The 26547-nt window shown below is 48.7% G+C and overlaps 2 protein-coding genes across 2 annotated transcripts; one reads left to right on the top strand and one right to left on the bottom strand.

Annotated features, from left to right (window-relative positions):
- Positions 1-2774: 2774 nt before the first annotated feature.
- Positions 2775-4498, bottom strand: UCRPA7_2179 (putative pantothenate transporter protein; the record flags this gene model as incomplete). The annotated part of the gene is made up of 4 exons (XM_007914752.1): positions 2775-3087; positions 3250-4030; positions 4118-4271; positions 4334-4498. 4 exons carry the CDS (start codon positions 4496-4498, stop codon positions 2775-2777), a joined length of 1413 nt encoding a protein of 470 aa, XP_007912943.1.
- A 12749-nt stretch (positions 4499-17247) lies between these two features.
- On the top strand, positions 17248-17778 carry UCRPA7_2180 (hypothetical protein; the record flags this gene model as incomplete). Its single annotated transcript, XM_007914753.1, has 2 exons — positions 17248-17343; positions 17467-17778. 2 exons carry the CDS (start codon positions 17248-17250, stop codon positions 17776-17778), a joined length of 408 nt encoding a protein of 135 aa, XP_007912944.1.
- Between the last annotated feature and the right edge of the window lie 8769 nt (positions 17779-26547).

Below are 26547 nucleotides of genomic sequence, written 5' to 3' on the forward strand. Positions count from 1 at the left end.
TTGATGCCAAATCTGCTTTCAAGCGGCTTAGTGTATACGTCGCCTGACGAAGCTCCATCAGTGGTCGATGGCTCCTGGCGCATCTCGACTAAACCATGTTGCCGCGTCACTATAGTGAGACCCTTGCATCTTTGTTAGCGAGGTGAATATCTAAGTGGCGACGATTCCCAAACTTACCGGGACCAGAAATCCGTCATTGACATTTATCAAGGCTACGCCAGCGGCGACAGCCGTTTTCGCAGCCGTTTCACACTTCTCACTCCCAACACATACTACTCGTCCAGACCGTATAACGGCTGTCAGATTCTTTCCCTCAATCTCATCGCCTCGAAGTCCATCACAATCTACGAAACTCTTTTTGATCCCTCGAATGATTACATCAGACTGGCCGACTCTGCAGCTGTTCTCGATTTGTGTGCTTGACCGCGAAGGGGGAGCTTGTTTGCTATATAATTCTCCACGCGACTTGTTCCACAGGTCATCAGAAGCACGAACCACGCTTTTGCCGTCAATGTACACTTCCAGGGGTGCGGCGCCAACGCGCATGGGATGTCGGTCCCAAACCACGAGGTCTGCATCATAACCTGGCTGTATGAATCCAAGTCTGTTGGTCAGTCAGCTCTTGTACTACAACGCTTCAATATTGGTGGTATCGGAACGAACCTGTTATCAAGTCCCATAAGCCGAGCCGGTTCTCCGATGACGGAAGAAATTGCGTGGTTGGTATCAAGCCCAAAGTGATGTGCGATCTGGGCCTCATATGCTAGCCATTGTCCATGTTCAGCGGGATGATCCCGGGTCAGAGCGAAAGGAATACCGTGCTCAGCCATCCGCTTGGGCAAGTACGAGCTCACGTTGTAAAGCTCCTTTTTGTCACCCCACGAGTCTGAGAAACCCACGATACCCACGCCTCTTTTCTTAATCTCCTGAGTGACAAGATCCGAGTGCAAAGCATGATGTAAAGCGGTAATATTGAATCCGAACTCGTCCGCATGATCAAACATTGCCAGGATATCTTCGGTCTCATAACCGTGGACATTGACGCGGACATCGCCACGAAGCACATCGACCAAGGTCTGCCACTCCAAAGATCGAGGATACTCTTCCGAGATAGAGGCTCTTCCAGTAGCAGCGGAGGCAGCTTCGCACCACTGGTCCTGCTCCCGTTTCAAGCGTCTCGCATTGTCATATGCCTTCCTGAACCAGTACGACTCACCAATCCTGGTAGATGGACCGGTCAGTGAATGTTCGAATTGCCGCTTTTGGTTCTCGCCCATTGCCATCTTTAGATATCTCAAGGGCTTGCTGCTGCCCTCGGTGACGTTGACTAGAATGTCACGCACAGTGTCAGCTTGTCTCATCTTGATGACAACGCCTTCGCCTGAGATGAGGTTCTTTGCACCAGTGAGTACCAAAGACGTTGTCACGCCGCCACTGCCAATAACCGGTATGGCTTGGTCATGGGGCTTGAGTGCATCAATAGCTCGTCCCCAGGGTGTAAGAGGTGCTGAAATCTCGGTCACGTCTTCAGTTGCCCATAATTGAGGTGTCTCGCGTACGCCTGCGTGCGAGTGAATATCCACCAGTCCTGGTGTCACGATGCGGCCGTGCAAGTTGATTGTGATGACATCTGGCGAGGAACCCAGTTGCGCGACATTCAAGGGTTCTGTTGAAATGTTTGTGAAGATTGCACCTTGAATCTCCACATTACAATCCTGGGTGACTTGGCCATCACCGTTGATGAGCGTGACATTGTAAAGTATGGTCCGCTGGCCCTCGCGAGGTCTTGCAAGACGCTCAGTAGCGAGGTTTCTGTTTATAACTGGGCGTTGCTGGTTAAGTGTACACTGAGCAAGCCCATATTCTAAGTCCGATGGAGCAATAGGTTGGATGTTGTTGGCAGTTGCTTGGCGGGTTGAATGCCAGTGGCTCGATGCATAATATGTTACAACAATGGCCAAAATGCAACTCAGTATAGAGCCTCTCTCAAAACCCAGTTTGCGCTTGCTTTCATATCCATTCGATTGCCAACGTGGTAAATGCTTCGCTCTCATCTTGATGAAGCTATGCGATATGCAATACTTGAAGCAGTTTAGGGGACCTTTAAACGGTCATATACTCACTACGCACCCGGCATCATTTATCTCAAGACATCCTTACTCAAATAAATCACAGTCAAGCTATCCAGCGAGACTGTATCGGCCAACGCTAGGCAAGCTGCACTTTGCGAGGTGATTTCACGGCCATCGCCTGACTTGTTACTGAATCGAGTAAGCTACTCGGTATTTGTGCCGCTAAATCAATCGCGTCTGGATGGTATGATTCGCTAATTCATTCCGCTAAGATCTGCCAAAAGCTTGACTCTAATACCCTGCGACTCTGGCAACCCTGGACGCCAGTAAAGGCTGAGAACGCTGTTCATCCAGACCTCAGGGATGCAAAATGCACAATTCGATAAATCCACTGTCGACGGGCTAGTGCAAATGACCAAAGTGGTTTCGGCACAGGCTTATGGTAAGCTCGCTATTATGCTAATTCTCCTAGTGATGCTCCCCGCTGTGGATTAACTCTTAAACTGATTTTTACATAGACACGAGACTGAGGCAGAACCACGAATAAACAGTATCACAGTAGTAAGCAAACTGATTGGTTCTCTCTGTAACAAAGTCCCATTCTAGCAACAATGCGTTGCAGCTGCTCCTAGCACACTGAGTAGCTCGTACCGCCAAACACTCTCCGCTCATTGTCACCACATACCCAACCGACGCAATCGCTCACATGACATAGCGGAATATGAGCTTCTGCTGCTTGTCCGTCATGTCAAGGAACTCGTCGTTAGAACCGGCGGTCTCCGTCTCCGCCAAAGCCATGCGTTCGCGTCTCTTGTTCTCCCATATGAGATAGTATCTTAGCGCAATAGTGAAGACGATGCACAGAGCGAAGCAGATAAAAGATGCCCGGAAGGCTGTCTCGTACACTGGAGCTTCCTTTGCAAGGAACAACTGGGGAGCAACAACTTGACCCACGCAGAAGGCAACATACATCATAGCTCCAGCAGTGGCCTTCTTGGTATAACCGGCGAAGTTACTGGATACAAGAGACATAGTGAGCGTGCCGACAATACCATGAGTTTGTACAATGTAGTAAGAGCCTAGAAGCCCACGCTGGTTTGAGCGAGGTAAAGTGTAGAGAAGGATGGCGCCAATAAGGGCGGGGATTTGGCAAGCTGTTTTGCTTTAGTAAACGAACTTCTCAGCATGAGTCGGGTAGTACGTACCGGCAATAAGCCATGTCCTTATGTTCTTGAACTTCCTGGTCATGAAACCTCCGAAGAGAATGCAAATGGCTTGGATCACACCGAGAGGGACCAACAGCAGCGTGGAGTATAGAGTGCTGAACCCAAATCCCTTTACCACGATGGAGCCGAATGAGGCTACACCACCAGCCGGGATATCGTCGAGGAAGAATGTAGCAACCAGAATCCAGCACTGAATATCCGTGACACATTCTTTGAACTGCGACCACTTCCAAACATGATTCTCTACGCCAGTGCGATTGCTACGCACACGCTCAATGGCAAGGGCACGATCATGATCGCTCAACCAACGAGCATTCATGGGCGAGTCCGGAAGGTAGAAGAATAAGAAGCTCCCGTAGACAACGGTAATCGCTCCAAAGATGATGAAAAACCAAGCCCAGTTTGGCACAGTGGGAGAGTTGATGTGAGCGATGCCGTAGCCGAGAAGGCCACCACAAACTTGACCGATGGAATTACCCAAGTACCAAAAGGTGATACGGAGGGGTTGTTCCTCACGGGTCCACCACTGCGAAGAAATGACAATGAATGCAGGGTTAATGCAAGACTCAAGACAGCCGAGAATGGCACGAATGGTCATTAGACTGGCAAAGGAGCGAGATGCAGGCATAGTCATCAAAACGGCTCCCCACAAGACAGTGGCGCAAGCCACGAAGCGGCCAACAGGAAAGCGAACAATCAGCCGGGCGACGAAGGGCTGGGAAACCATGTACGCTGTCATCGTCAGTGTCAAATCAAGCGAATTGCAAGAAACCGGTTATCTTACCCAAGTAGAATATGGAGCCAGAGGACCAACTGTACTGGTTACCGTGTAGGTGCTGAGAGCCGAGTTAGGAATGCTGTACGCGACAGCCCAGCAAATGAAAACACGTACATTGTCGTCAATGAGACCGAAGTTGGCCGAATAAGACAGCGCATTCTTGTCCATAAAGTTCAGAGTATAAGTAATTACCATCTTCAGACGAGCATTGATTAGCATGGTACAGCGAACTTAGATCGTGCAAAAAAGTGTCTTACTAGGGGCAGCAGATGGAAATCAATCTTGCGCAAGATGCGTTTGTTCTCAGCCTCAGTCAAGGGCTCGACATGGTGCTCTTTGGCGAATTGATAGGCTTTGTCGACATCATCCATCACGCCTTCGGCAACAGACTCGATGGCAGGTCTCTCCGTGGTCTTCTCCATCTTGTCTGCCATGACTTATCACGGTATAGCTGTGTAGTGAACGGTAAGCAACACCCAGTGGGCCAGGTGGATGAAGTAGAAAACAGTGGAATAACCCTGGCAGGAAGAGCCTGGTCGGATTGCGTGACTTGGACCCCAACGCCGTAGTTGCTGAGAGACGTGTGGTCAAGGTCGCATTGCAGACTCATCAAGGTGCCCGAGGGCGATCTGCTCTATAAGGGCAAGCTTAGCATCCTTATCAGCGCGGCCGTCGCGGAGGGTCTCCGTGACTGTTGCTCTCTCGTCCGACTTCTTCAAGATGTTGCATTTGCTTATCTTCTTGTGGGCACTTCCGCGCCGTGGCAGGGGTTTAGAAATTTCGTAGGAGCCGAGCCGAGATGTACTTTTCAGGAACGCCATACTAAATGCGGAAGAGCCATCGGCTCGCTCCCATTTCGCTGACTCGTCAACTACACCCCCTACCACACATACTCTTTCCATTACTTCTCCTCCACTGCATCGTCGAAAGAGGAAATAACTCAGGCGTTTCTTCTCCCAAATTTCGAATGCTATCGGATCGAAGCACGTCGGCTCTTATGCCCCACCCTCAGACGCACCGGACGCGGTCGTGAACATGGTGAAGAGTCGCGTGGCTAGGTCCAAGACCGGTTCGGGTTCCCTGTCCCCGCAATACCATGTGTCGTCGCATATGCTAAGATAAGCTGCAGGTTGCCAATCATGTCGCCGCCGAAAAGTGCGTTGCGATGAGAAAAAGCCCATTTGCAGCGCGTGCACGCGGCTTGAGCTCACTTGCTCGTACGAGCCAGGTAATGCAGCAAGCCCTGTAGAGACGTCGCGGTATCGTGTACGATTTGTCAATTCGCCCTACTCAAAACTGCGGTCGCGGAGTAAAGAGGCAGAAAAGTTTCATCCAACTTCTCCAGCGGACCGTCAACCGCCAAGCAGGCCTGAAGCAAGACGCGGTAACTCAGAGTATGCGAACAACCAGGAATTCGAGCGCCCATTAAACGACGCGACTGCAAGTCAGCAAGCCCCCATCTTGCCTCTTTCTTCATCTCCGACCATCCATGGCATTCATGATGGACCCGATCAAACCCAAGGAGCAGTGGGGCCCCTTGCCCCGATGGAGTCCCCTGCGGCTCAGATGGACTCTGGGCATGTTCCAGTGTTCTTCGATCTCAATATGAACTTTGACTTGCTTGGTGATGAGTGGTTGGCGTTTCCGCAAGCGCCAATCGAAGCGCCGGCCCCCGAGTTGATTAACCGGCAGGATGATATTGTGAGCCCCATTCCACAGGAGAGCACGGTCGTAATCGGCCTGGAGGATAACGGCCTCATTCAACATTATCTGAATGTGATGACACAATATACAAAGATACGAAGCTCTGGAGATGAGAACATATACACTCAGATTTTCAGCAATATGGCATTGTTTTATGCCCCTTTGTATAATGCCATAATGGCGTGGACGGCACTGCATCTTGGTCAAACCAGGGGCGAGCCAGATCTCGTCCGGAAAGCCGAGCAACGTTATAGCCACGCCATCTCTCTGATGCACCAGGATCAAGAAGTCGCTCACCACTTTGAGCTCTCTTTGGTAACGATTTGGTTTGCACTTCAGTTTGAGCTGCTGGCAGCGCGAGGCATTGACTCCTTCTTTCGGCACCTGGAGTTTACTGCCGACCTAGTTGATGCCCATCGACGCCACCAAAAAGCTGGTGGGGCAGCAGCACCACTTGGACCGATTGGATCGCGCATTCTGATTTGGTTGGGTACTTACGATGCTCGTGCCGCGTGGATCGGCGGAGCAGGCCGGTTGTTGCAGAACCTCGAACTGTTCTGCTCTGATTATGATTTCATAGGCGCGGCGTTTCCAGACATACAGCCCGGAGCGGACCCATCGGATCTGAAGTCTTGTCTACGCTTGACGTTTGACATAGACTCGTTGGACAATAGGATTGCCCAGCTCAACAATCGCGCGGTTTCAGCACCGATTGCGGTCTTGCTGACAGTCCAGTCTGATTTGCTTTCTCTTCAACAACGCCTCGAGCGCGCTCCAGCATTTGCCCCAGTCCTTACTTCTATCTTCAGACCCACGCGAGGACTTAGTGGAAAGGTGACGACGAGGATGTTCAACGACCTATTGCTCCTCTCAGCCTGCTACAGTTTGATCATAAGTTTCCATCGGATGCTTCCCGCCTCAGTCGAGGCAAACATGCCCGGTAAGCTCATGTCAGCCGAGGCCGCAGCAACGCGTATTCTACGAATCGCATCCTGGGTGTATCGACTCCGTCCTCCATCCCCCCAGAATATCTGGCCTCGTATTCTTTTTCTCGCTGGAAGCGAGACCACTGATCTGGTATATCAAGACTGGGTCACTAAAACCTTGACCGAGGCTGAGCGTTGGGGTGGTAACTTCAGTAAGACTCGTCTTCTGTTAGAGCATGTAATTCAAAAGCAAAGCCAAGGTGGGGTTCGAGTTGACTACCTAGATGCTATGAGGCAGTCAACGGGCTTGTTCATCATATGATTTAGTGACAAGAATACAAAAGGGTCCTGTTTCCACATATTGAGATAAGGGTCTGCGAATTAGTATTCCTTGTGTGTCCCGATCTATGAAGTTCGCAGTTGTGTTGGCCTCGGGCACGAGACGAGTGGTTGTTAGGCTCTACCCGCATGACCGTCTTATTGCCGACCGATTCATTCCTCTTCGGGTAGGCTCCTCGCCATCGTCTCTTCTGCGATAAAACGGCCGGAATGACCACTACCTACCTATTGCTTACCACTCAAGGTTGCCGGGCAAATCAATAATGGCGAAAGACCTTTCAGTTCAGGCGTCTAATTTGGAAGGACCATCTAGGTCTAGAACCCGGCCACAGCGTTTGGGCTTGCTTGGCTTACTAGCCTTTATCTTCATTATCTCATTACATTATCTGCCGGCTTATCATTCACGGATCAGCCACTGCCTATCACGTTTCACAATAGCTAGCCACAACAAGAACGATAGCAGTTGGTGCCCGCTACCTAGCATTGCTGTGTCCCAGAATGACAGCCTTGAGCCGAGTCACCACCTGATGCGTGATGAACAACTCGCACTGCAAGTGGAGCGTCTTTCTGCTGCCGTTCGTGTACCAACTGAAAGCCACGATGATAATGGAGACGTTGATGATGATCCTCGTTGGGAGACATTCGAATATTTTCATGATGTCTTGAAGAAGCTGTTCCCCCTGGTGTAAGGATCATTTCCAACTTTGTATTTGAGTTGAATCCCGACTCACAGTCTGCAGACACACTCAACTCGAGCTACAGAAGGTTAATCGATATGGTCTTTTATACGAGTTGCAAGGAAGCGAAAGCTCACTAAAGCCCATTCTTTTCATGGCCCACCAAGATGTAGTTCCAGCAGATGCGAATGCTGCATGGACCCATCCGCCTTATGAAGGACATTATGATGGATCTTTTCTCTGGGGTCGAGGATCAGCTGATTGCAAGAATGTTCTCATCGGAGTTTTGTCTGTTATTGAAGATTTGCTCTCTCAATCATTTACTCCCCGTCGCACCATCGTGCTCGCTTTTGGCTTCGACGAAGAAACAGGGGGGTTGCTAGGCGCGACGAAATTGAACGAGGCTCTTATACAAAAATGGGGCCAAGACTCATTCCTGCTCGTTCTAGACGAGGGTGGAATGGGATTGAAGACCGTCGGCAACGTTCTATATGCATATCCTGGGGTGGGTGAGAAGGGATATCACGATGTTCAACTCACGCTTGACGTTCAAGGTGGACATAGCTCGCGGCCGCCTCCCCATACAGCTATTGGGATAATATCCGATGCTGTTATCTCTATTGAAAGTCGGACCTATGATCCTCGACTGCCTCAGGGGAGCCCATTTCGAAGAGTCCTAGAATGCAGGGCCAAGTATTCTCCGAACGAAGTTCAACCTTGGCTTCGTGACTCCCTCCTCCACGATGACGAGGAAGAGGTTGCCCGCAAGCTTGTACATGATCTTGAAGAGGAGAAATGGTTGATGCAAACGAGTCAGGCTGTCGACGTAATTTCTGGGGGAATCAAGGTCAACGCCCTCCCCGAGACAGTCAGGGTTAGTGTCAATCACCGTGTGGCGCTTCACGAATCAATTGAGGATGTGAACATACATATCCAGCAAAGCCTCGCCCCGATTGTCAAAAAATACGACCTTCTATTTCATGGTCCTGAGGATGCGAGCTCTGATAATAGCTCGTCGGCAGGAACACTCAAGCTACATGCGTTGCAAACGCTTCCTGCTGCCCCAATATCACCGACAGATAATTCTGTATGGGAGATATTCAGTGGTACATTAAGATATGTATTTGAAAGCACGCATGCCGGGAGTGGAAAGACTGTCGTGCCAGTCGGGAATATCATGACTGGCAATACAGACACGATGCACTACTGGAACTTGACTCGCAATATCTACAGGTACACTCCTTCAAGGGACGGTACGCGACTAAACGCCCATGCAATTGATGAACGAATGAACATGATAGCTCATTTGGAGGGTATGAGGTTCTATTATGGTGAGTCTAATTCCAGAGGCATATCTGTTTCATGTTAACATCAGACAGATCTCATACGGAACTTTGATAATTGGAATGAAGAGTAATAGGCTAGCCGAGCTCAGATTCTAATAATAAACTTTTCACGGGCTGGCACTTAAATCGCTTAAAAGGAATATCCGTGATGATTGTAATAGATGTTAGAAACTGTGAGATTCTGGCATAGCATCATTGATAGCGTGTTTGTGCTTTTGTGCCACCTTAGAGTCCTCTGTGACTGACTAGTGTGGCTCATCAATTTTCTAGAGCATGCTGAAGTACGTTAGATCTTGGCAAGACGCGTATGTATCGTCTCGGCAGCTAGGAGTGTATCCGGGTCATTCAATTACTAGTTTATGCTGAGGATAGCGAATATTCGTTTTTCAAACCGCTATTTTGCGTTACTCATCGCCGATTGTCATGGTGGTCAGACTACAGTAGTTGCGACTTACAAGACCCGAGCCGATTACCCCATGCCGTTAGGCTAGCCTGTGGAAAATGTTGCTCGCCAAGCGCTCTACTACACCAGTTATGCGGTCATCAGTGCTGTAATTGTAGTGTGTAAAGAGACGAGCAGGATGTGCATTATCACCTAGAACGACGCATCGAATGTCTACCAGCCATGTCTCTCCTATTCATTTGCCAAATGCGACCCTAGCCGTGTTAGTTTTTCCAAAGCCGGCTTTCCCTAGCTGCGCCATACACTCCTAGATCACCAGCCAAAGGTGTCGGTCGCAAAGGCCTGATCAGTGCACGAAACCTCCGATGTCTACAGCTTAACACCTGCTTCTTGGATGATGTATTGGTCTCAGAGCGGGAAGCATGTCGCGAATACCTTTTCTTGTTGACTCTTTACCTCTTCAGGGGACTGATGAGCTGCCTCAAAGGTGTGTACTGTTTGCTTAGTCCAACCTGAGCCTTGAGTTTTCTAACGATATTTAGAGGTCTATGGCTGCATCGCCTCGCATACCTATCCAAGCTTGTTGCGCAAGGCAATCTGCACCTCGCATGCCTAGCTCTATCGATCGTTTCGTTGCTCTTTGCGATAGTGCTGGACAGACATAGTGTTAAACATAGCAATACATCACATCGAAGAGACAACTATGGAGAGAAGTCATCTAGAAGATCTGTATCATGGGCATTTGCGATCCCGCAGATAATATGCATCGCAGCAGCTTTGTCTCTTTCGGTTCGCGACGCATTTCATTTCCAGTCATGGAAAGAAGCCGTTACCCTGGGATACGTGTTGAGTCTAGGAATTCTACAATTCATCGTCGGATCTTGGGAAATTCGAGCTCGGGCATATCATCATATGAATGCGGTGGCAGCGGGAGCAACTCTTCTTGGAGCAGCAAAGTCATTACTCCCCTTCATCATAATGAATTCGCAGGCTCGGCTGCGTTCTATCGAGGGCCTCAAGCTGGCCTTTCTTGCTGGGGCCCTTTTTATTGCTTTCATATCTCCCCGCCATCAGCAGATCAAGGAGACCAATCCAGAAGATCTAGCCCCAACCTTCAGCAAAACCGCATCCCCCGAGGAGAAGTGCTCTTGGTTTTCGTACTACCTATCATACGAATGGCTCACTTATGTCATTCTCAGAGGTTTCTCCCGTGATCTAGTCATCGAGGATCTGCCTGAGTTGCCATCATATGATAAGCCAATGCTTCTGCTGGAACGACTGGAGCGCGTGCGCCTCGAGGGCTGGAGAACTTTCTGGTCTCTTTGCAGCATGTACAAAAATGACATCAGGGTGATTCTCATTTGGTCAATACTGACCGCGACCGTCGAATACGTAGCGGCTTTCGCCATGGTCAACCTATTGAGATATTTGGAACACCCAGATAAAGGTGCAAATATCGTCCATCCGTTTGTATGGATTGCACTGCTTTTCCTGGGGCCTATAACGCGCTCTGTGTGTTATCAGCAATCTATATTCAAGAGTACAAGACTTCTTGTGTTATCCAGGGCAACAGTCATCCAAGAAATCTACAGGAGGGTTCTGCAATCTCGATCAGACGATAGCTTTCAGATGACGCTGGACAAGCAGTACGAGACTCGAACCTTAGATGCTCCAAGCGAAGAGCCTTTAGACTATCCAGCATCTAGTTCCATCAAAACAGAGAGCTTGGTATCTTACGACGCCGATATGATATCCAATGCCAGCGACATGTTCTACGCCTTCACTGCGAGCGCAGTATCAACAATCATGGCAATGACATTCTTATACCGACTCCTGGGTTGGCCATCATTGCTGGGAGTGCTTGTCTTAATCATCTTAACACCGCTTCCGGCACTATTTTCGGGAAGGCTGTCAAGAATGCATAAGTTTGTCATGGAGGCAACGGATGCGAGGCTGTCGAGGATGTCCGAATATCTGAGCTCTATTCGCACTCTGAAATACTTTGCTTGGGAGTCCATAATATCAAATTCTATTAATCAAATTAGGCTTACGGAGCAGCAACGAATATGGAAGAGAAATTTGGCATCCATGCTTGTCGCAATGACGGGAGATATGCTGTCTCTTGTTAGCCTGCTTGCAATGTTCACCTCTCTTGTTCTCTTCACAGACAGACCTCTACGAGCTCCCGAAGCTTTCACGTCACTAGCAATTACGGAAACATTGCGCTCTCAATATGTGTGGCTTTCGAAGGTCATTCAATGGGTTGCCCAAGCACGGGAATCCGTCCAGAGAGTGGACAAGTTCCTCGAATCGTCCATAGAGAAGCAAAGGCATCCATTTGGGCCCCCAGCACTCCAAAATGCGACTTTTCGGGTGTCTTCCAATTCATCCTTCAGATTACAGAACCTCAACGTCTCTTTTCGTGAGAGAGCTTTGAACGTAATAACCGGTGCGACCGGTAGCGGCAAAAGTTCTTTATTATTATCCATTCTAGGAGAAACGATACTCGAGTCCGGGAACGCCACTTGCCCTCCTGATGTTGCTTACGTTCCCCAAACCCCATGGCTTCAGAACAGTACCATTCGGCAAAACATTCTTTTTTACAGCGCGTTGGATCAAGCTCGCTATGATGAAGTGGTCAACGCTTGTGATCTTGTGAATGATCTAGCCCAATTTCCTCTTGGAGATATGACCCAGGTTGGAGAGCGAGGCTCGGCCTTGTCTGGAGGACAGAAACAGCGAATATCTTTCGCGAGAGCTTTGTACTCATCCGCCTCTACACTTCTATTAGACGATATCTTCTCGGCATTAGACACGCATACCACATCACAGATCTACAGTCGATGCTTCTTGAGTGGCTTATTAGCCAACCGCACTGTTATTCTTGTGACTCATCTCACCGCTGCTGTAGAGAGAGCAGACCTGTTGATTGCTCTTGATCAAGGTCGCATATCATTTACACGAAACGGTCCCAGCACTCGGCCTTCCGAAGACGAAGAGACGGAGATTACGGGTGATACCATATCGAACTCGACAGTAAGCTTTGAATTAGATGAATATATTCCAGAAACCGACATACCGGCTCCCATCAATTCTTCAAGAGACACCGGAGATCTTGAGCACGAAGAGAAGAAAGCATCAGGGCGTGTTCCGCGATCAATGAGTAAGACAAACATCTGTCGTTTTGTGGTGATGACATTTGCTGATTATTTGCTTAGTTCTGAACTACATGTTGCTCTTTGGAGGCTTACCTCATGCCATCCTAGCGATTTGTAGTACTATGATGGTGCAACTTGCCTACTTTTCGATCACCGTGTGGCTCTCGATTTGGACAGGCTCAAATGCTGAAACTAACCACTCCTCTAAGACTATCAAGTATCTTCTCGTATACATTGGTACTGTGGTTGCATTTGTATCGCTTCAATTCCTGAACAATTTCATCTATCAGAGAGGCGGGTGGCACGCGGCAAGGACCATGCATCAACGCTTGGTTACTGCCGTGATCCAAGCACCCATAACTTGGTTCGATCAAACTCCTATCGGTCAGATACTCAACCGCTTTGGTCTTGATACTCAGTCAATGGATGCTGTACTGGTTGACTGGCTCCGGATGACCCTCGACAATGGCCTGCGATTCTTACTCCGTTTGGCTAGTATAGCCTCAATCATGCCAATATTCGCTTTACCCGCGGGTGTTTTCTGTCTGATTGGTTTTGCGACCGGGGAGCTCTATTCACGTGCCGAAATATCAATTAAACGTCTTGTGGCTGTGAGATTTGCGCCCGTCTTCTCGCACTTCAATGATACATCAGCCGGTCTTGCCGTGATTAGAGGGAGGCAGATGGACGACGTCTTTCAAAACCTTCTTGCGGACAAACTTGCGCAACACATGAGAGCAGCTGAAGCACAGTTCAATTGTAATCGCTGGGTGTCTGTGAGATCTGACCTGTGCGCTGCGACAATTGCAGCAACAGCTGGTTGCATAGCGTACTACAAGTCCGGCTCAGCTGGTCTTGTCGGCTTCTCTCTTACGAACGCTATTGGACTTAGTCAGACGATCCTGACTCTGGTGCGGAACATGAATGAGCTGGAAGTTGAGCTGAACTCATTTCAACGCATATCTGATTATACACGAATCGAATCTGAAGAAAGCCAAGAGAAAGCGACGCAGCTACAAAAGAACAACATCCCGGCATCTTGGCCGTCATCCGGTCGTATTGCATTTCATGATGTCACGGCTCGCTATACAGCTGATGGGCCCGATGTTTTGAACGGTATCAATTTTATCACTAGACCCGGTGAACGAATCGCTGTTATTGGTCGTACTGGAAGTGGAAAGAGTACGCTTGCTCTCTCACTTTTGCGTTCCACGAAGATCATTTCCGGAAGTGTGACCATTGATGGCATAGACATAAGCAATATTCCGCTTCAGCAGCTCAGGAGATGTATCGGTCTGATACCACAAGATCCCATGCTCTTCTCCGGAGATGTTCAATCGAACCTTGATCCATCTGGAGAGATGGATGAGACAGAGTTACAATCTGTGCTTGCAGCATGCAACTTAGGTCAGAATATTGCAGACGGGAGCAAAGCACACAAGATGGAGCTCTCAATTCACACTCCTGTTACAAATGGTGGCAAGAATTTCAGCAATGGGCAACGCCAGATATTTGGACTAGCTCGTGCCATTTGTCGCCGTTCAAAGATTGTCATCATGGACGAAGCAACCGCTTCTGTAGACCATGAGACAGACAAACACATGCAAGAACTCATGCGCTCAGAATTTGCCGGTTCGACAATTATAACCATTGCCCACTGTCTACGGACAATCATGGACTATGACAGAGTGATTGTCATGGGTGAGGGTAGGGTTTTAGAGTAAGTGTCCTCTGCAGTACTGATGTCATCAGAAGCTGACTGTAATAGAATGGGTTCTCCACTGGAGCTGTGCCGAGATCAAGGCGTCTTCTGGAATATGTTGAGGAATACCGGCGAGTATGATGAGCTCGTGGCGTTGGCAGGGATGGGAAAGACATAGCGGGAATGACCTATCCATTTGCAGCTAATCCAATTTTTCGAATTGTTTGGGCTTCCAAAGCACATTAAGTATCCACTAAAGACGAACTTAGATGGCGAGACGAGTCACAATCTATTTGCGTGCACTATTGAAGGTATGAGAAATAATCACTTTGAGAATCCACCAGAGAACGGATCTTTGGTGTGCGACTGATGGGCCAATCTCGTTGTATTCCTGCTGTGATATTAAGGATTTTGGAAGGATTGATAAGGAAGCAAGTAGTGAGCCACCGATCCAGGCTGAAAACTGTCGCTGTACAGGGGTTACAACCTGAACCGCAACGCCAGGAGGTGCAAGTGACACAAGCTCTGGGCGTAGACGATCGGCTATGCCAGAGAAGATGGTCAAACAAATGTAGCATAGGGACGGTAATATGCAGGTTGAGGCACCTATAAGCAAATTACCGAGTACCTGAGGCAGTTATCGAGGTAGCAAGGCACCCACACGTTAGCGGTAGCGCGTCAAACCTGTGGCTGGGGAAACCCTTATAAGGGAATACAATCGTACCCAATATCAACAGTCCTGGTCAAGTGGTAACTCGAGACACATAAGTATCGCTCAAGTGTTTGAGTGTTCAGTGTTCAAGCCCCAGAGGTTTCAGAGCGGATTCCTGAAAAGCCGTAGCTGCCGCTCAACGTCTGAGTGCGGGATGAAACGCAATCTCCTCGAAGTTCTGTTTTTTTGCCCCGTAGTATTTTTTTATTGCTCTATCTAGCCTCGACTGTTTGTAGAAGCATCTTTCTCCATGGAACATAGTGTTCCCACCAGACTGTAGGGGAACAGCGTTGGTAGTAGACACAATCTTAATCCACTTGCTAGGATTACATTGTTATATAGTGATCTGCGAAGGTCGATGTCACACGACTTTATGCAGTTGTACGCCAGGTCCTGGATAACATCGGCCTCAAATCCAACATCCAGGGTCCGAAAAGGGCCTCTGTCGCACAAAACCGTTGCTTATCAACAATTAGAGAGCGCCCATCAGGAAGTTCGAATTTCTTTCCTTCTATCAGATCTAGCTCGGCTTTGCGCTTTTCTGACTCATGATCGAGTGATGACGTAACAAGCTTCCTCTTTGATCCTTCTCGCAGCACTGGAGTCGACGACCAATGCTCGCATGAAATACTCCGTGGTCTCATTTCCACCAACATCAGCACGCATGACGGCCTTACCTACTGACCATCCTTCAAAGACAGGCACGACATGTGTGATGCTATTGCTAGAGTCGAGGACAGTGCCTGTCGCCCTGTCCGAAGCGTACATGGCAAGTACTGCAGGAATAGCAATTTGAAGCGATGGGGCATCGAATGTTTCAAAAAGGTATTGCGCTAGCATCTCGCGATTGAATCGTGGGTTTAGTGGCGGTTCCGTGACCAGGACGGGGTGACCCGTGGAAGGGTAGGCGCCTTCAAGCTGAGGTGCTGCGAAGACGGTTTGCCACATTGCCTCCATTGCGGCCCAATATGTCGCTACGTCACGAGCTATAGGATGACAGATAGCATCGTCGAGCTGGTCGGGATATCTCACGACAGAGTCTAGGAAAGCGAGTCAGCTTGGATATGCCCCTCGTACACTTCATATTTTGACCTTACCGAGGACAAATCTTGCAGTCTCATCACCAGCAATGCCTGCCTTGCATACCCTGGAACTAATAAAGGTCATAAATTAGGCTCGAGGACGGAGCTGGAAACTAGATTGGCTCACCCGTTGTCGATCACTATTGCCGGTGGACAGTCTGGCTTTGTGTGTTAGTACCACGCACTAATCAACTTTGTATTGATAGGAGGTCTTGCTTACCATCCATGACTTTTTGTTGAAGTTAAGCATGGAAAGTTTTTCGAACATCTTCGACGAGTGGCCAGAAAACAAAATTTTGAACTTTAGGCAGAGTGTCTGCCTCGCTCAACTGAACAGCCTCACTAAGGCTGAATGAAGTTAGTTATCTTAGCAAGCGCGCTCATTTAAATCTAAGCACCTTCACAGAATATATACATCGTTATCTTCGATAATCACATGTCATTTATCATAGTATGACAAGGTGAAAATTAGGCTCGCATCGAAGTCTTTCTGGGATTTCTGGCTTACAGATAATTCACAAGACTTTACGAGATATAGCTGATTCACTTAGAAACATCATTTCCGGGGATCACTGCTGAGCTCTGAGACAAATGGCGAATTATATGTAACAAATCCGCCAATAGTGAATGATTCATTGTTTAATTGGTTCGTCGAAGTCATCGAGATCCTCTGCAAGGCTTGACGGCATCGAAGCTTCATAGAGTGTCCATGCTATGAATGGGGTCGACATCTGGGCGATAAAGAGAAGCCATCTATCCCTCAATTCCTTACTTTGGGAGGAGTTGCTATTTATGACGACGTTTGCCTGGTTCGATATGTTACCCAACTCGATGTGGGGTGAGTTTACAATCCGTAGCTAGAAGCAGACCTGCCATGTTTTTAAGCCTTGATTCAACAAAGCTTTTGTTGCTTGCTCGGCAAATATCCCCAAGGCAACCTCGTCAGCCACACATTTTGCAAAACAAAACCTCCAACAATCTCAACCGTCGGATCTTTTTCTCACAACAACCATCACATCTTTCTTCTCTTCTTCACGCCCCGCCATCCAAACTCGGCAGCTTTACTTCTACTTCTGCAACGAATAAGATTTTTCCATCACTACACCATCACGAATAAACATCATGTCGTCCGCTGAGAATTCCGCCCCGAAGCCTCTCTCCGAGAAGGATATTCACGTCCTCGCTCATGCCTTTTCCTGCATGAAGTCCCAACCTGACGTAAGATATTCTCCCAATCTCAGCCCCAAGAAACACGTCACGGGTGACTACTTTTGCTATGAAGACATATATTATAATTTGATCTGTATGACCACGAAGTGATGACTAACAGGATTACGACAGGTCGATTACGAGGCTCTTGCCGAGAAGGCCGGCATGAAGGATGGCAAGGCCGCCTACAAAGTTCTCTGGGCCATCAAGAAGAAGCTAGCTACTCACGGAGCTCCTGTCGCAAATGCCCCAACACAGTCGGTGAAGGGTGCCACGGCCAAGCGCGGTGCCACGGCCGGTACTGACGGTGATGGCGACGAAACTCCCGCCAAGAAGCGCAAGCCCGCTAAGCCGCGTGCCAAGAAGGGTTCCGTCAAGGCAGACTCAGACGGAGAGAATATGGGTCAGGAGGAGAACGCCGAGGAGGATATCGCCGCTGTCTAAAATCTCATCCTTCACATTCTCTTCATTCACGAAGAGAGCACCGCTTTTGCTTGCTTGCTCTCTGCAAGTTTCTCAGGGATTAGATTGATGTCACAGTTACGGAACGTCCCTACTAGGAATCGCTAAAGATGGAAGGACCTCTGCGCCTACTCATCAGAGATCATCTGAACTGATCATAACACATCACTTTGCTAGACAATGAAATTTTTTTAAACTCATATAAGTATGATGTGCCCATATCGCGACCATTTCTTACGTAAAGCCTTGCCTCCAAAATCGATCGAAAGGTACCACCCCTAGGAGCGCTCAGCCATGCTTTTCAACCATTCTTATGTGTCATTTGCCTCCAGTCTCATAATTCAATCTTTCCGTTCAGCTTATGATAAGGACTGTCAAGGCAAATGTTTATCAAATCCCGCCCCAATCAACCTCTGCCCAGCCGCCCATATTTCATCAGGAATGTCTTGTTTGATCTGGAACCCTTTGGCCGGGTATTCTCTAATTCGGACCAAATCGCCCACCATGATATTAATGACAAGGTCTCTTGGATTCTCTGCATCGGGATACTGCGTGAATTCCAACTGAGGACTTGTCACACTGAACTCGGTCCCCTCATCAGGCCACTGCTTGCAAAAAGTCGCGTATGTCCGGCGCTCCATATACGGCTTCTGAACCAAAAGCAACTTCTGCAGATTCAGTCCTTGTTCGCGCAACAAGGCATGCGTGAAGCGCACGTTCTCGCCCGTGTTCGTCGACTTGTCTTCGATCACTAGTGCCGAATCGGGTACGCCCATCTCACGCGCTATGGTTGCGAACACAACCGCCTCCGGGCCCACGAACCGGTCAGCTGTTAGCTTGCCGGAGCCGCCAGAGAAAATGAGCAGCGGCGCTACTCCGTCGAGCCATAGCTGCGCTGCTCGTGTTGCGACTCGTTTGTCCAGGCTGCATAAGCAGAAGATGGCGTCGGCGTCGGCTGGTAGCTGCTGTGACATTCGGTGATAGTTGTAGACAAGCGTAGCATCTGAGTGTGTCTGCGCTTCAGTTGGAGCAGCAGTCGCCATATTGAACCGTCACTTGCAGCATAGCGTATAATGGGAACCTTCAATCCATTCGATGGGGTTGAGGCGGTGTCGGCCTTGACAGCTGTCCACAGCTGTGCATAGCACTGGCCAACTGCCAGTCGCCTGCCGGACTGTCAACTGGCCTGAACAACGACCGGAATGAAGTACAACGGCACAATACCGTCTATCAATCCATCATACGGCATTCTTTACTCAAAAGGCACTTTTATTTGTAAAGTCAACTACGCAAGTGCATAATACGTATAGTTTGTCTTGCTCGATTCACGTAGAGCTGTAGGATGCGTTTAACTAGATGTGCGAGTCCAAGACAAACACAAAACGTATAATTCACATTCAATCTTATAGGTACCAGAGCTACTTTCTCTCCCTTCGTCTAATTAGACGGTAGTTCGACTTTGTGATGCTCAGGATTCACCGACTATTGTCTCACTGAGGAGATGTAGCGGAGGCAAAAAGGGATCGGGAGGTTAAAGATCTAATTCAAAACTAGATAACCACTCTCTATTGATTACTGGACCATCTCAAAGCATTCAATGTCTAGCCATCCTCTCGAGGCGTCGGCCCGACGTTGGCCGTCGGCGGGTGCTGGTGGCCGACCAGAACGCCGATGCCGACGAGTTTAGCTCACAAAGTCTCCACAAGAAAACTAATGTACTTGAGCATGGCTTATCTAGTCAACTTCAAGCACGACTGGAAGCACGAATCTTGTACCTCTTCGCACATTCCCTTATCAATTTCTCGATGCAAGTAGTTCGTTCGTATGGGACTATATAGAGATGTGAATATGTTCCTGTCGAAATCCTTCCGTTCGTGTTTCTTCGACAGTATTACTCGCAACCTCCCCATCTCTGTGTCACCTTCGTTGCATATGATCTGATATGGCGAAGGTATTAAAGGCTGTACGCGATTTCGTGACGATCACGGATGAGGACGATGGGCGTCCTGTCGACCGCTGGAAAAGCCCTGATATCCTCCCCGTCTTGCCCAAAAATAGGACCTTTGGAATGGCCGATTATGCCAGCTATTGGTATGAAGCTTGTTCTTCTATAAGCGCAACTATTTAGTTGCCAAGTACTAGATCTATAGTCCATGAACTGACTAGATGAGTTTTATACAGGGTTTCCGGTGCAGTTTGCGCTTCCTTCTGGTCTATGGGAGGGACAGCTATCGCCAATGGCCTGACCGCTGCAGAGGCTATCTGTGCCATGTTAATCGGCTCCGTGGTGTGTTCTATTGTCGCTTACACTTGTGGCGAGCCCGGCGTCAAATATCACCTTGGATTCCCCATCATGAGCCGAGCTACCTTCGGCATGTATGGTAGCTACTTTGTCGTGGTTATCAAGTGTTTTACCAATTTTCTCTAGTACGCAATACCATACCAACGCTTCATTGTCTAGAGATCCTGAGCTATTCTGACTGATTTGCAGTTGCGGAATCCAATCCTACTGGGGTGGGCTTTCCGTGCACGTCATGTTGGCAGCTATCTTTCCATCTTACCATCACATGCGAAACACTCTCCCACCGAGGTACGTAGAAGACTCAGCTCGATTGGCAACTTAGCTGATAAGCATCTAGCGCCAATATCACGACAGCAGACTTGATTGGAACGGTCCTATATATGGTTGTGTTTTACGGAGTCCTCATCATCCCGCCTTTCAGAATGAACGTGTTCTTTAGAGTGTCATTCGTGGCTGTGGTGATAACGATTATAAGCATGTTCATCTGGGCTATGGCTGCGAATCACGGTGCTGGTAATATGGTTGCTCCTGGCAAGAATCTCTCAAAAGCGTAGGCTGGCCCTGATCTTTCGGCCAGGAACATAACACATGCTGACCTTATTTTAGAGAGACATTCTTCGTCATGGTCCAGGCAATATGTACCTTATGTGGCAGCTTTACCGGTGCTAGTATACGCCATTCAGATTGGTCGCGCTATGCAAAGACGCGTACCGCCCCTCTCCTTGGTATCTGGATCGTATGCCCCTTGGCATTGACCCTTACAGGAATGTTTGGCGTTTTTGTCACTAGTGCTACCTTGCAAATGTATGGAAAAGCGTATTGGCAGCCTATATCTCTCCTTCTACACATCCAAGAAGTCGATTACTCGGCCAGTGCTAGAGCAGGAACCTTCTTCGGGGGGCTCGGGTGGTTCTTGAGCCAGTTAGCCGTAAGCAAGTCCGCCTTAACTATCAGGTCTACAAGCTAAACTTTTCCAGGTCAACGTATCCCTCAACTTCGTTGCAGCAGGAATGGATCTAACCTCAGTGGCCCCAAAATTCCTTAATGCCAGGCGAGGCGGCTATCTGCTTGCTACAGTAGGCTTTGCTGTTTGCCCATGGAACTACGTCAATTCTGCGTCAACATTCACCACAGTGCTCAGCTCATTCGGTCTCTTCGTCTCGCCCCTAATCGGCATGTATATTGCCGACTTTTGGGTCGTGCGTAGGAGAAATTGGACTGTGCCCGACTTGTATATTGGAAGCAAGGAATCGGTCTATTGGTTTAAAGGAGGCTTCAATGTGCTGGCCTTCGCTGTTTGGTTGTTCATGATTTGGCCATCGCTGCGTAAGACCCTCTTTGCAAGATTCTCCAAATGTACACCAATGCTAATTGTAGTAGCTGGATTTGCTATGGCTATCTCCGGCAAGAACATTGGCCTACCATGGAAACGTATCTTTCAAATCACATTCTTCGTCGGTAAGCTCCAAGCCTTCCTCAACATCTATTTTTCATCCAAAGAAATTAAAGCAATGTGGTAATTCTTTTGTATCCCGTCTTGCTAATCGCCTTGATTAGGTATGGTCGGCGGCTTTGTGTTGTTCTCCGTCTTGTCTCTGATCTTTCCACCCAAAGATGCAAGGATTCATAAAGATTATGACTGGTCCAACGAGCGAGACGCGATCTTAGACGGCCGTGAAGTGACTGATGAGGAGAAGTCAGGACAATTCAGCCAGGCGAAGGGTGTGATTGCCTCAGTCAAAGGTTGACGAACTGTCTGCTGTCGCCTAGACGGTCAGTTCAGACGGTAATACTAAGCAGCCATGTCAAACCATATGGAGGACCGATTCTTGGTTGCCCTGCTATTCTTGGTCTACGGCCTACAATATGTGGTTCTCTCCATCGCTTTCGGTAGTGGAAGAATAGCTCAGTTCAGACAGCAGAGCATCCAAGCGCAATAAACTCAGATTCATCAATCCTTTTCGCCCACCAGCGCCGCGGGATGAGATTTTCATAGCCCAGCGCCACCTCGTGAGATAGTCAAGAAGTGTTTTATAGTCGTCTTGCAGATTGAGAAATGAATTCGTATTTGGTGCCTGCTGTTCATGGCTACGGTTAATGTGCCGTCTGTATGAGGATGATGATGGACGAGGAGACGAGGCCGAATTTGCGGGAGACTGGAGTGACCCGGCAACCGAACTTGCCCTCACTGCCCAAATGGGTGGACGTAATATGAAGACAAGGTTCAGCATGATGCAAGCCATGATAGCAAAGTTTGTTCTTGACCCTGTATTCGTGAGATTAGGGGAGTGCGTGTGATCTTGGGGAGGGATAAGCTCACAGCTATGCCAAAACGCATCCCATTCAGAACCTCCGAGGCTCTCTGCAAATTGAACAACCTCCTTCATCACCGCCAATGCCCCCTTAATCACAGCTTTGGTGCCATTAATCTGGTCGTCTGCATGGTCAAAGCCGCCAGCCACATAGGCGTTGTCATTCGTCACATCGACACCAAATGAGCCTTCCTTCGACGATAAGGTGGCTATCATGCTAACTGGACGTAAAAGGGCTCGGAAAAGAGTCATCTGGACCGTCAGGTAGGCTAGGTAGAAAGACCCATAGGCATTGAGCCTACAAAATGAGGAGGGAGTGGTCCGACGGACTCCCTCCTGAGAAGTCCCTGAATCCGAGTTAGGGGATACATAACTCTTCATGTCTGATGGCAAAGCATCATGCCACTGCTTTAGGCTTGCACGAATGGGCTTTGCAGCCTCAAGGGAGAGCTCTAGATTTGGTGAGGTTCGGGCTGCAGATCGAACCGTGAAGAATGTGTCGATGATATCGGCCAGTATGGTGGTGAGCGAGACAAGGTGAGGGAAATGGGACGGGGGAAGCTCGAATTCCAAGTGTTGGGAGAAAGGGTCTTCCATGTCATCTGTAGTCAGGGGCTCCACGTCAAAGTCATCGTCCCTCAGTGTTGAAGGCACTGATTCTCCTAGCGTAATCCATTTCTCCATCATCCACGTCGCCCACCAAAGGCGTTTCCGCAACTGTCGTTCCCAACGAGGGAGAGAAGTCCAGTGCGACGGGTCGCGGTGGAGACCTAGACAGTGACACAGGCTCACTACGATATTGACAAGTGCTGGTCTGAATGGAGTACTCGGGACGTATCTATTCGTGGCATGGCGTTGAAGCATTAGCAGGCAAGTTTGTATTGTGCTTAGCCGTGGGGTATGTAGCTCTTCCAAGACCAAAATCCAGGCGAGCCGGAAAAGCTCGCTTTCCGATGGGCATTGAGGCAGCCAAACAGACAAGACGTCATCATATGTGACAAAAGGTAGTGCGGTGGCTGCAACAGCAGCCAAAAGTGGAAGTGACATGGTTGAAACGTCTTCAGGAAGTTTTGGCAATTGACGGGAGGCTAGTATGGGAAAGTTTGGGTGCACGTAATGTGCATAGAGAAGCGAAAGACGATAGCCTAGCTTTGGACTGATCATGGCCCTGATATCATCTTTGGCTTTCTGAATCTCCTGACCACGTAGTCTCGGCTCAGATCTTGCCGCAAATTCGTTGTCGATCAAGGTGAAAACGAGTGGTGGGATGAGAGGCGTCTCTGATGATAAATCTGACACGGGTGTTCCAACGCTTGCCTCAACAGTCCTTGAAGACATCCTGCGGTATCGTAATCCTTTATAGCGCACTGAAGACTCGTCTTTCTCGTCATATTGCCGATGATTCAAGACATAAAGGTCCAAATCTCCAGTGAACCCAATTGCTCTGTAATATGTATCAGGCAACGCGTCTAGGGAGCGATTAATAGGTTTGGAGGAGGATGGTGAGGTCGCTGCGCTTGCTTGATTGAGCCGAGACGCAGCCCGGACATGGTCTAGATCTGGTACAGCATTGTTATAAACATCTGTCCCGAGGACAGCTTCTCGAGCGAAAGAGACGTTGGTAAAAGTGCCGGTGTCTTGCTGGGGCGGTGAGAGAAAAGGATCTGCGATACCATCATCAAGGTAACTCAATCCGCGGCCCATGAGCACTTCGAGGGCAGAATCTAAGTTCGAAAAACCTTGTTGCAGATGATTGTCCTCGTCGGCGCTATTGGCATTGTGCGGCGCTATAGCTTCGATCTCTTGAGAGCTTGGGGATGGAAGTTCGCGGCGCACAAGCCAGGATTCCGTTTGCATTTGTTCTCCATTGTATCCAGGGTCAGGTAATCCCCCTGGTATGGCTTCGTTATTCTCGTCTATGGAGATCGTGACTGGGTCTGCAAGAGGACGCCTCCTTTTACCGGGGGCTTGTACAAATGTACAAGTCCTCTGTCGTTCCTTGCATAGTCTGCATGGCGGGCCATGTTCCATGTGACACGCTTGTTTGCGGCCACGGCAGAAGTCACAGGGACGCGACCTGCGGGATTTGTACTGACGCCCACCTATCGATGACATTGTGTGTCTTAGCTTTTACGTAGCACCGAGAGACTTGAGAGGAAGCCGTTGATCGGAGAGCATTGCTCTTGAAGTTGGCCTTGCTTCAAAGCGTACGTCCCCTGTAATGTACGTAGCGTCACTGGAAAGCAATCAATTTTCGATCCTATCAAGGCGGGGACTAATGCGCTGCACCTCAAGGATTTAGGCGTTGCAATCGGCGATCTCAATTGGTCAGACCTCGTTTGCCAACAGCGTTCGGAACAGTCTCGCCGTTCCTGGTCGAAGATCATTACGGACTGATAGTAGTTACTAGTATGGAGTCATACATCCAGGAGGAGAGCGGATGGCTCGCAGCCATCGGGTAAACTAATCGTGTCGGCCAATATTGGCCGATGTTGGCCGCCTCCCTATCGGCCAAGCACCTAAAACTGGCCGACAGCTTGACTAGACAATCTCACACACTTGATCTGCCGGGATGCGAATACTATGGCGATTATCGGGATAAATCACATCTGCAGTCAAATCCAGTCTTAAATAGCCTATGGCTTGCTAATAGAATCATTTGTGAATGAATCATTCTAGAGACGAACACCCCGTAGTCACACGGTTTCAAGATGGCTGTGCAAGAAATTCCTTTGATCAACATAAGACCTTTTCTCGACCCGTCATCAACTCAGACAGAACGTAGCTCCGTGATTTCTCAAGTCCGCGATGCGTGCAAGGTGTATGGATTTTTCCAGCTCGAAGGGCATGGCATTCCCGTAGGCCTCCAGTCTAAGATGTTGGACTGCGCCAAATTGTTTTTTGACCTGCCCCTCGAGGAAAAGAAGAAAGTTGGCATGGAACACGCGATGGGTATGTCAAATAGAGGGTATGAAGTTATAGGCGGGCAAAAACTGCAGTCCGATGCACTTCCTGATCTAAAAGAGGTCTCTACCGTGCATTCCATTTCCTTCATCAGGTACATCTTTGGCTTACAATGAGCTTAGGGAATATATATCGGCGCAGAGATCTCGCCCGAGGATTCTAGGGCTGGAAAGTTTCTACAAGGACCAAATTTATGGCCAGCTGTGATCCCCGAAGATGGCTTTCGAAAGCCGATAATGGAATACCGTGACCGCATGCTTGATCTTGCCAGTCACTTACTACAGATCCTTGCCCTTGGGCTGCCATATGGTCCAAAAATATTCGAAGAACTGAACTTTCAACCAGTTGCGAACGTGCGGTTACTTCATTATCCCCCTCAGCGTTCTACCGATGCAAGACAACTCGGCGGTAAGTCTATGATCTCCGCATCAATGCTCGATATTGAGATGTCAACTCTTTTCTTGAGAAGCTTTACTACTAGCAAGGCGAATACACAGCATTGGCTAACTTCGTTGTGTCATTTTAGCGGGAGCTCATACTGATTTTGGCTGCATTACATTGCTTCTGCAGCAACCGGACCAAGCGGGGCTTGAAGTCTTATATCCCCCTACAAATAGCTGGATTCCGGTTCCTGCTGTCGCAGGTCGCTATGTTGTCAATGTCGGCGATTTGCTAGAAGGATGGACGGCTGGAGGCTATCGAAGCGCAGTTCATCGCGTTATCAACACAGGCGAGAGCCATCGTTATAGCGTGCCGTTCTTCTACCACGGAAACATGGAATTCAAGCTTCGGCCATTGGATGGTAGTGATGACGCAAGAGCGATCACAGTTGAACAGCATATACAAAACAAGTTCAAGGAGAGCTACAGCGTTAAAGTCTGAAATAAGCACAGTAATTGAGATTGGTTATTTGCCCTGTAATACGAACACTGATTATAGAAACTTGACGAAGGAATTGTAGACATTGTCCCAATAATTCGAGACAAAGAACAAGATTGATACAGATAGATAATCCTTCGAAGAGACAAGCTTGCGCGATTTTGAAAAGCTGGGATAGATTGCGGGACACTCTGACTGTTTTTTTTTTTTTGTGACCTGGCCGTCGCCTTTGAACTTTTCCAGCGAAAAACCATGAAATGTTGTGACTCACTAGACAATGAGAGGCTTACTCAA

Source organism: Phaeoacremonium minimum, assembly GCF_000392275.1.
Source record: "Phaeoacremonium minimum UCRPA7 unplaced genomic scaffold PA7_03_scaffold_154, whole genome shotgun sequence".
In the NCBI taxonomy this organism is placed as follows: Eukaryota; Fungi; Ascomycota; class Sordariomycetes; order Togniniales; family Togniniaceae; genus Phaeoacremonium; species Phaeoacremonium minimum.